Source organism: Microtus ochrogaster, chromosome 8, assembly GCF_000317375.1.
Source record: "Microtus ochrogaster isolate Prairie Vole_2 chromosome 8, MicOch1.0, whole genome shotgun sequence".
Lineage (NCBI taxonomy): Eukaryota > Metazoa > Chordata > Mammalia > Rodentia > Cricetidae > Microtus > Microtus ochrogaster.
Genome location: NC_022015.1, coordinates 59,689,331 through 59,700,508, shown reverse-complemented (window position 1 = coordinate 59,700,508; position 11,178 = coordinate 59,689,331). Strand labels below are relative to the sequence as shown.

Here is an 11,178-nt window from a genome sequence, read left to right as displayed (position 1 = left end):
GTGTGTGTGTGTGTGTGTGTGTGTGTGTGTGTGTGTGTGTGTATGCTTATTTTTAAATTAAAGCATCTAATTTCAAAGAATCTTACATTCTTGATAGGCAAACATGCTTAAACTTTAAGACCAAAGGAGAAAGGGAACTCAAGACAATGAATGTTCTAATCCCTTTCCAGTCTCCAGAACTGCAGACTTTTAGATCTGCCAAGGTTTTCTATCCCTCGAAGGGCAAGTGTAGCCTAAGGCATCATTCACTCTGCGATGGGTGTGGTTCTTTCAAGAGAGCTTCCTCCACCCTTAGAAGTCACAATTGTGTCCCTCAGCTCTCACTGGGACAATGGTAGAAATTTAGCAATGCGAGCTAAAGTTCTGACATTTAGAGCAGTAAATGTCTTCACACCCAGAGATTAATTCAATCTGGAATTTTATTTGTAGGATTCATGTTTGAGATAAGGGCTCCTTACAGTCCAGGCTGACCTCTTGCCTCAGCCTCCCAGGTATTGGCATTACAGCTATATGCTCTCATACCTGGCTTAGCTGTGCTCACGCCCACTGCTTGTAACTACTCAGTGAATACAGCAGGTAAGCCAAGTCTGCACAGCTGAACATAGATAGTATTCTAAATAAAAACTGCCTGCAAGACATCTGCTTTAGGCTTGGACTTGCAGATGAATTTTGTAAATATGTAGCCACATTCCAATGTTCAGGTTGTTAGACTTTACTCAAGTTTTTAAAAAGAAGCAGGTGTCACCAAAATGGAAGCAGGCATCAGGGACCCACCTACGAGCAAGATCCTGCACCATTATTTATTGGGCACCACCTGAAGTGGTGGTACCTTCTGTTTTATCACAGTTACTTCCAGAGCTTGTAAAGTTCTAACTAACAGTCATAAATTCTGAAGTTATTCATAAAGCACAATTGATAAAAACTCAGAGAAAGATACTGGGGTTCAACCTGAAGGTCAGGAAAGCAAAACAGCCAGCCACTGGCTCTTACCTTGACCTCAGTCTGAAATGGTGATCCTGCCTCCAGGAGTCTCAGAATGAGACTGAAAGCTGTTTTATAATTCTCTCTATGGCTGGGGTTAAAGGGACGCACCACTGGGATTAATGGTATGCACCACCCAGTTTCTATGGCAACTAGTGTAGCTACTGGGATTAACGGTGTGTGTTGCCACTACCTGGTCTGTAAAGCTAACCAGTAGAACTGTTTTACTCTCTGATCTACAGGCATGTTTTATTTATTAAAATATAAATGAAATGCCACTACATATTCAATTGAACCTCAGTATTTGAGAAAGAAAAAAAAAGAAGACATTTATCTTAAGTGCAGTGAATAAAGAAGTATAAAAGTTCTGCTTTAGAGACAAGGAATGACCTTAGAGCTCTCTTTTATTATTATTTTAATCAATAAAACATGTGTATATATAGACACATACACATACAGATGAAACTGAGAAAGACAGGAAGCAGAGAGACAGAGAAAATACTTTCTTGTTAAATGTTGGAATTTAACAGTTCCTTCCAGGCACTTTTTCTTCTAGTTGCATTTTAGTCCCATGTCTTACTGATAAGAAGGCAATGGTGTAGGAGGTAGACGCTGTCTTGGTGGCAGAGGCTTCAGAGACCTAGCATTCAGCAGGTGAGAAGGTTGGCAGTGTTGCAGCCCCATGGTGTGGCTCTCTGTAAACTTTGGCCTTTTTCCTTTGCACATTCACCAGAACTCTATCTACACTCTTTAGAAAGATTCATATATAAATTTGCTAAAAGTAACCATGAAAAATCCAAATACTTAAATCGTGTATTAATTATATATATATATAGGCTTATTATTGAAGGTGACTCTATTTAATATGACTTCTTTGGACTAGAGATACAGCTAGATGGTATAGGACTTGGCAAGTGTATATACATATATATGGAGAACTAACTGGGTTTGATCCCAAGTAAAAAGAATAAACAATAATCAATTAATCAAAATAACCTCTCATTTGAAAAGCAATAGCGTACAAGTGCTAATACAGGACTCTTCTTCCCACGGCTGGGACTCTGCACTTTTTATATAGCAGTGGGTTGTTTAGAGGAAGCCACAAAGTCCATGGAACTTAATGTTATTGATCCTTTCCTGAGCCTTTCAGGAAGTCAGATTTAACTGGCCCACTCAAAGGGGCCGATAAAACGATCCTCCTAATGGAATGAAAATCATGTAATATGGAGCCAGTTAGACCTCTGCCTCTGAGCCAACTTTGCTGCAGAAATATAATGAACTCACATACACATTAATCAGTTTCCTAGAGAATGAATTTCTCATACACTGTTTATCGCGTTTTCCATTTTCAGGGGTTCGTTTGAAGATTCGACAACCAGATTTTACACAGCATGTGTGGTAGAAGCATTTGCCTATCTGCATTCCAAAGGAATCATTTACAGGGACCTCAAGCCAGAAAATCTGATCCTAGATCACCGAGGTTATGCCAAGCTGGTCAGTGTGTTTCACACAACAGTTGTGTCCTGGAGTTCTAACGTATTCTTGTTCATTTGTTAACACAAAATACTTTCCATTTCAGTGTTATAACTTCTTGAAAGCAGTGTGAGCACCTTAGTTTCCTAATACAATGTATCTCAAATTATGTAAAGTTTTATGAGAAATTAAATTGGCTACATTTGAATTAATAATAGCCCCACAAAGCATGTGTCCTAACAACTTCTGAAAATGCCATTGTTAACATGTATTCATAGATCTGAAAGCACTTATACATACTGTTCTGTATTTCTAGCCTGCTTTCTGCATCTAAATGCAGTGAAAATTAGTGTTACACAAGACCGTGGACGTTTTAGTATTTGATATTTAAGAATAATGTCTTGAGGAATGAGTTCTGAGGTAATATTATCTAAGTTGTGTTCACAGTGATAACACTAACTACTGGGCAAGAGAGGCTTCTGTATAAGAGAAGCTCTTTTATTTAATATTGTCTATCTTTCATGGGCTTTAAACCCATTGGTACCTGGTTCTAGTTGTAAACTTTTGGAAGTGTTACCCAGGCATGGGCTTTAGATACATCTGTATCAACAGCATGTAACTATTTGAATCTAAACCAAATCACTTTGCAAAAAGAAGGTTTTCTGTATTTGTATCTCCTCCAAAACGTTCCACAAAAAGAGGATAGATTTTTGTTTTATCTACTTGTTTACCAGGAGTAGAATAATGCTCTCTTAATTGTGCCACTCTGCTCCTTCAACAGTATATTCAATACTGGAGCTGTCAACTTCATACATCAGAAGATAGCATGCATATTCTAGGAGAACTTTTATAATGGCCCACCTGTATCTCCACCTCATTAAAGGAGAAATTCTTTCTTTATTCCACAGCCAATATTCGGGGGGAGGAGAGGTCATAGAAAAGATGAAAATGTGTTTCTAGAAACAGGCTTTTCTTTTAATGGTTTTAATTGTATCTATGTTCAGGTTTCCCTTTTCTCATTGGAACAGAATTTGAACAGGGCATCTGTGTTTGCAACATACATGATTCCTTTTAGAAAACAGGACTGTAATGACTTTTCCTTTTTGGTATTATCAGTGTTGCTCAGCTAAATGCATATTTTTCTACAGCTTGATCATAAATAGCTTAAGTGTCTTGCTTTCTCTCTTCATAAGGTTGACTTTGGCTTTGCAAAGAAAATAGGATTTGGAAAGAAAACATGGACTTTTTGTGGGACTCCAGAATACGTAGCCCCAGAGATCATCCTGAACAAAGGTCATGACATTTCAGCTGACTATTGGTCGCTAGGAATCCTAATGTATGAGCTTCTGACTGGCAGGTATGGACATTTCCAGGGAACTGCGAACAAGAAGCCTCAGACAGCTGTGCACTCCTGCCTTTGGCACTCTGAGTAGATGATCTTCAGGGTACCTCACTATACCATGGAACTCAGCTTCAGTTATTATTGCAAATAGTCACATATTCATAAAGAAAGCAGCAAAATAGATCACTTGAGTGCAAACAATACAACACCAACTTTAATCTTGTCATTGCTGCATCATGTGTATATATATATGAGTGTGTGTGTGTGTGTTTGTGTGTGTGTGTGTGTATATATATATAATAGAGAGAGATCGAGTTTTCTTGGGATTTGTTACACTAGTCATTTAGCTGACCATACAGTACAAGAAATGATAATCATGTAAATAATTCTATGGACAGATTTCCTTGGAAATAAGAGGACTGGCTTGCAGGCTTTGTATTGAAATAGCTGAAATGTCAGCTATTTGTTCATCATAATATTATAACCAACAGTCATTAGGAATACCGAAGAACATAAGACAGGCTACGAGTTCACCAAGCAATACTACTGTAAGAAAAATTAATGTCCCACCGTGGTACGTGCTAAAGACGTTGAGTAACCCGGGGTCAGCACGGCCTGCGGAGTTCAGAAGGCTTCTGTACAATATAATTCTGTACAATGTAAGGCTAAGACTGCCTAGGCCTTGCAGGAAGATTAGAATGTAGATGAAGAGAGAGGGGACATTTTAAGCATGGCTTTCCTCAAAGAAAATTGAAAGATAAGAGTAACCGATGATTCAGAAATCTCACTATTAGGTGTTACCATTGGCAGAATGCTCAGAGCAACAACACCATGATGTATCTGCAGCCAATTTTCTAAACTCGGTGCTGAGGAATTGATATCAGAGGCACAAAAACGTGATGCATGCATGGTGCTGGCCATGAGAAAATTAGGGTTGCAGTTAGGCCCCAGCTTCTCTTCATCACCTTTAATGTTAAAAGATGGCTTCCCAATAACCGTGTAGTCCCAATGAAGAAAAGAATTTAGCCAGGGTAGTTTACATGAAAGGCTATTCCTATACTTAAAACATGACATAGATATTGTTCACGGAGGCCTTTCTCACAAACACTGACTGGTAAAGTCAGTAAAAGAGTGAATCTGTGAGAGTCTCAGCAACAGAGAAACTGGCAAATGGAGTGTTGTTGTGTTTAATATGATAAATTAGAATTTAGACGAAATATTTTAAATGTTATTGAAGAGAGTGTAAATACTATATTCTTTGACCATTTTAATACCAATGTCAGTAAAGTTAACATGGAAGGAAAGCTATAGATACATTTATTTTTCATCATTCAAAATTAATGATCTCAAATATTTTTAATAATTGAAGCATAACATTACAAAACTCAAAGTTCAGATATCTTTCCTTTATTTTAGAACAATATTTTAGAAATTGATATTGTTGTTAAAAAATACATATTCAAAGCATATAACTTTGAATATGTATTTTTTAACATATTTTTAACATATCTGCTTGAAGCAAAACTAAGTTGAACACATCTGCATTTAAAAAAAATATGCAGTATAATCCTGTCAGTGCCTGTGCAGACAAATAATTTTATGAAATCATGTTCATCAAATGTTGCTTATTAATATTTGGGGCATTATATAGCTATTTTCTACTAAATAACATTTCGTAGTGTTATGAATATCTTAGTGTAGATTAAGCATGCATCATCTTTAAAATATACAAAGGCATCTCTAATAAATTACTTGGCTGTCTAAAATAAACACAAATGTGAAAAGCACCAGTTAGAAAGTGTTAAATTTAAAACTAAAAAATAAAAAAGTTTTTAAGCGGGCAGTGGTGTCACATGGCTTTAATTCCAGCACTTGGGATTTTATACCTTTAATCTCAGGCCGGGGGATCTCTGTGAGTTCAAAGCAACCTGGTAAACAAGAGCTAGAACTGTAACACAGAGAAATAACCCAACCCCCCAAAAAGTGCTAAACTAATCACAAAAAGACTTAGTATTTGAGTCTTTATTTTTGAAACAAGATCAAAACTGGCAAGTTAACTCAAAAGAATAAAAAGGACATTCCAAGATCTCCTGAGTAAATTGGGAGCATGGGGACCTTGGAAGAGGGTTGAAGGGGAGCGAGAGGCAGAGAAGGGAGCAGAGAAAAATGTAGAGCTCAGTAAAAATCAATGAAAAAAGGCTATCCCATTCTAATACCACATAAAGTGCAGACAGTAAGAGATTAAACAGAATCACATGTGTATCCATTTGAATGGCAGGTAAAGCCGCAATCCCTAGCTAATGATATACTAAAGTAAATAGAAAGACACTCGCAAATAAGAGAAGCCTAAAAAAGTGAAGAATATGAGCTCCTATTAAAATAAATAAAATAAAATCATTCTTAAGATTTATTCCCCAAAGGGGTATAAACCCAGAAAGTAACTTCTGAAGAAAGAATTTGTCAAGTATATGATAATCACCCAAGTGCCACCCTTGAGGCCATGTGGAGTTCGGGAGACAGCACAGTGACTAACAAGGGCGTGAGAGGGACCATTGCACAAGCCGCAGCCAGCAAGGGTTTTGCTAAAGAGCGGCCCGGGAAGCCTTCCACAGTGCTTGGTTATTTTCTAACTCGCATTCTGTTGCGGCTAGCATAATGCATACCTCATTCCAGCGTCATAACTAATACAGTCCCCTCCACAAAACAGCTGACGTCATGCGTGTGGCTGTAACAACTTTCTAATTCCTATTCAGTGAGTAAAAAGCCCTGTCTCTTTCTGTCTTCTTCCTGGCAGTCCACCTTTCTCAGGCCCAGACCCGATGAAAACCTATAACATCATCCTGCGGGGGATTGACATGATAGAATTTCCAAAGAAGATTGCAAAAAATGCTGCTAACTTAATTAAAAAACTATGCAGGTAAGTATTTGAAGTGCATCATTTTAAAAGAATCATAATGCCCAAGTATCCGGCTTTTTTCACATGACGATTATTTCATTTTCAGGGACAACCCATCAGAAAGATTAGGAAATTTGAAAAACGGAGTGAAAGACATTCAAAAACACAAGTAAGTGATTTTTTTTAAATATAATTCAAAAAAACATATCAAATTTCCCCAGAGTGTAAGTTTTTAGTTATTGGTCAGAACATTCAGTTTTTTCTAATCTTTTCTATGTGTACCTGGAAATTTATTCATTTCTATGCAGCAATCTATTGACTCAGTTTCTCTCCATTAACTCTAACCAGTATTTATCTGTTGTACCCCTTGGAACAAAGAAAAACATGTATATTTCTAACTTTGTTTTCTGCTGCATGAGGAAAGCAAAATTGCTCCCTAAATCATACCCTATTTTTTTTAATTAAAGGTCAAATCTAGAGATAGAGCTACATAAAGAGGTTTCTAATCATTGACGGCAGTGGGAGTAGGAGACAGGGACACAGCCCCATAGCCCTCTTAGAGTAGCTCAAGCTCTTTCTTAGGCTTTCTCTATTCGGGCCAAAATGGGACTCTTGACTTCGCTGAGGAGAGCCCTGCATTTCAGGTCAGCCGAAGATGAAGCAGAGTTGAAGTTATTAGGAAGGGATTTCTAGTGTAAGCATTCAGAAAGACATACCCAAGTATGGATGTAGGCTTTCTCAACGGTGACACACTCGGGTGTCTTAGCAAGAGCCATGGGTTCAATTTCGATGGCTACCTGTTGTAATATGAGCGGCGGGGCTGCGTCCCCGGCACCCGGCCACCCACATGGCTAGCTCTAGCTTATGCCCCGAAATAATTACATGGAAACTGTATTCTTTTAAACACCACTTGGCCCATTATATCTAGCCTTTTCTCGGCTAACTCTCGCACCTGGACTAGCCCATTTCTAATAATGTGTGTAACCCACGAGCTGGCTTACCAGAGAAGATCTTAACCTGCATCTGTCTGGAGTGGGAGAATCATGGCGACTCCCTGACTCAGCTTCTTTCTCCCAGCATTCTGTTCTGTTTGCTCCTCCCACCTATGTTTTAACCTATCAGGGCCAAGCAGTTTCTTTATTGCTTAACCAATGAAATCAACAGATTGATATATGACACCCCCACATCAGCTACCAAGTGATAGCTTCAAAGGTTGCTAGGAATCTTTTTGTTTCCTTTCTTCCTAATTTTTCCCTAATTTTTTTCAAATGAAAATATGAGGTGGCTCTTGAAATAACTGGGATAAGATAGACATGGGATAAAATAAAACTTACCAGGATTGAGTTACTAGGGTTTCAAAGAGGGATTAAGACTTTTTTTTTTTGTATTGTGAGGGAATTTCAGTGAGTCCCGAAAATTCACCCGTGTTTAATTTCCAACAACTTAATATACCCCTGATATCAAAAGGTAGGAGTAGAAGGAAAGGACTGCATTAACATACAAATTGAAAGTCGTGGGGTACGTTCATGCCCTGACTCCTGCCCTAGACCAAACGTTCTCCAGGCAAACCACTCCCTGGGTGGAATCCCAAGTTATTTCCATAAAGGGAACAAGAACCTAGTTGGTTCCTTAGATTTTTGTTTTAGGTAGGGACCAGCTACTTCCCTAATTCGGGAGCAAGGGGTCTGGCAACTAGCCACACCTGTTTACAATAGCCTTAGGAGAGCAGAACTCTGATTTACAACTAGATGAAAACTTTGAGTTAAAGCACAATAACCTCGAACTGAAAACAAGTCCCAAAACTCTCTGACCTTTGGCCTCTTTAGGCCTCCACAATGCCTCCCTTTTTATTAATTTTAATAAAGCCTGTGCTTCTGCAACAGGACAGATGATCGCGCCTGCCTTAAGACATCTTTTACTATACATGGGCTTTCTAGTGAGAGCCATAGCTAATTGTAGGCTTACAAGTGGGAAAGGAGAAAGGTCCTGTATACTTACGCCTTAAGCAGATTCCTTGTTTTAACAGCTCTGTGTAACAGTAACATTGTGTCTATGTAGGTAATCTTCATAGCAAATGGTTCTTGACTCTGGTCTAGCCGGGAGCTTTGACCAGACTTTGGAGTGAAGTTTTACTTCTCCTCCTCATGTCCTTTCAATCTTCTCTTCCAGTCTTACCTTAGTTTCCTCCCGAGACTTTGATCCCTTAAACTTAGTGGTGGATAATGCTCAAAGGTCTATATTTTAAAATGTCTTTGCTCTGAACAGGGATGCAAACATCAAGCATCCAGACAGCTAAAGTCTCAACCTACGATACCTAAAAATGAGATAAGAATGTCTGAGTTTGGACCCTGGAGGATCCTCATCCCATGGAAATCTATAAGGGACAGTATGGTTACCCGGGACAGCAAACATATAAATGAGAAAGTATAACATAGATTGTTATATTTAATGTTAGCAAGAAAAACAACAGTGCCTCTTTATTCATGAGATACCTGACAATCAAGATGCTAGTAACTGATTGAAACAAGTCAGATTCTGACCTAGATTGGACTGAGGACACAACACAAAGCCTAACCTATCAGATATATATGCTCCACTCTAATAATGAAGGGTGTGGGTTCTCCATGTGCTGCTATCAGAATATTGAGGGTCACCTTCCTTATCATCTTTTCAAAGAAAATGTAGTCTTTAAGAAATTCATATATGTACACAATGAAATATGATCATATCCATCCTATATTTCCCCCTCCAGCTCCTCAAGGATACCTTTTGAATTTCAAAGCCAGAACCCTTGGGCTGCCATAGAACCTACTGATAGTTATATACTGAGAATATGGTCAAGCATAAAAGAACAATTCCAAGAAGGAATCCAGTGTAAAATACATTACAAAAAAAAAAAAAAACAGTGTGAGGTTTGGACCATTGATTATATATGCTAACTGTGTCTTCAAAAATGACAAAATGCCAAATTTGTAAGGGGGAATTTATCTTTGCATTTAGGAAGATGTGATATTAAGATTCTCATTTATTTATTATTTCTTGTTTGAAGAGAATTTTTAGAGCTTTACAGAATTTACAGCTTTAAGTAGAATGTTCTCGGGATATCATTGAAGCTAGGGAGTCTCAGGAGGGACAATTTTTATAAAATATATGGCATTTTGAGTTATCTCAGCCTGTGTGTGATTAGATCTCTATCCACCATGCGAAGCTGACAGCACACATGGGAAATACATTCTTGACAGGGAAGCATTTGAGTAAGATCTCGTTGTCAATCTCTTTCTCTGAACATACTGGCCCTTTGTAAGGAGTTAAGGAAAGGTGCTTAGTTCCACCTCCTTAGTGATTATGGAGATAAAACAGACAGGACACTGTGACTGTTTGGATTATAGACTTTATGATCCTTTAGCTCCAAAGACGTAAGTGACAAGAGCAGTTAATGCCTTTCTTCCCAGGGGGCGTGAATCACGAAGTCCCTGAGTACTTTTCTTCTGAACAGTTTGAACAAGAGTTTTCTGTTGCCTTGAGTTTACCAGGCATTTCCAGTCAGTCTGTGGCCTGCGCTTTCTCTGCTTTGCTATGGGGTGAACTTACATTTGGTTCTGAGACAGGTGTATTAGAGCCGCATCTGTTTATAATCTACCAGCATTGCCACAACCCCTACCGCTTGTGAACATCTTAGCTATTCACACACTGTAGGAACCAGCTGCAGAAGCAAGCTGCAAGTGTCCCCTAGTATTTAAGTGAAGAGTCCTCATGCTGTCTTATTCTGCTACGTGGAAGATACAAGGCTTTTCTAAATGAAAACTTCCCAGTGCTGGGTCTGATAAGAATCCCTGTGGCTTAGGGTCATCCTTATCAACACCATACAAGTCTAGTTAGTAAGTCGTCCTAAGTTATTGATTAAGGCAAAGAACAAAGCCCCAATAATGAAAAGAAAATTGACATTTTTAACCTGTCTGGAGTTTTCTGGGACACTTCAATGTTGACTGAAGGCTTTTGCTAAGAAAACTAGGGCAATGTCGCCTGTAAAGGCATCCATCATTAGAGCTGAAAGTCCGTAATTCCCTTGGGAGGGTAGGACTAGTTTGGGCTGGTATCTGTGGTCTAGCACTTGTAGAACATCTGTCCAGGCCCTTCTGCTTTGGAAGTCTCCACTGAAAAGGCGAGTGTTGTTCTGTCGGGCTTGCCTTTAGACATGACTTTTTCTTCTGTCTGATATTTTCAGTTCTCTTTCTTTGTCCTGTCATGTTTTGCCAAAAAAAAATTAGTATGCTGGTTATTATGTGACATGGAGAGGTTCTTTCTGGTTTTGTCTGTGTGGGGCTCTTCGTGCCTCCTGCCCTTTAATGGGCATCTATGATTTTATTGAAAATCTATTTTGTGCCTTTGACCTGGGTTTCTTCATCTACACCTAAATTTGTATCTTTGGTCTTTTTATAGTGTACCAGATTTCCTAAGTGTTTTGTTCATGTGTGTGTGTGTGTGT

The 11,178-nt window shown here is 38.6% G+C and overlaps 1 protein-coding gene across 2 annotated transcripts in view; it reads left to right on the top strand.

Annotated features, from left to right (window-relative positions):
• Prkg1 (protein kinase cGMP-dependent 1) overlaps positions 1-11,178 on the top strand; it is a 1,110,226-nt gene that overhangs the window by 1,089,742 nt on the left and 9,306 nt on the right. For both annotated transcript variants that reach the window (XM_026781031.1, XM_013348063.2), the window contains exons 13-16: positions 2,334-2,475; positions 3,648-3,811; positions 6,591-6,713; positions 6,799-6,861. In XM_026781031.1, coding sequence (XP_026636832.1) covers positions 2,334-2,475; positions 3,648-3,811; positions 6,591-6,713; positions 6,799-6,861 — 492 coding nt within the window. The remainder of the gene's footprint in view (positions 1-2,333; positions 2,476-3,647; positions 3,812-6,590; positions 6,714-6,798; positions 6,862-11,178) is intronic.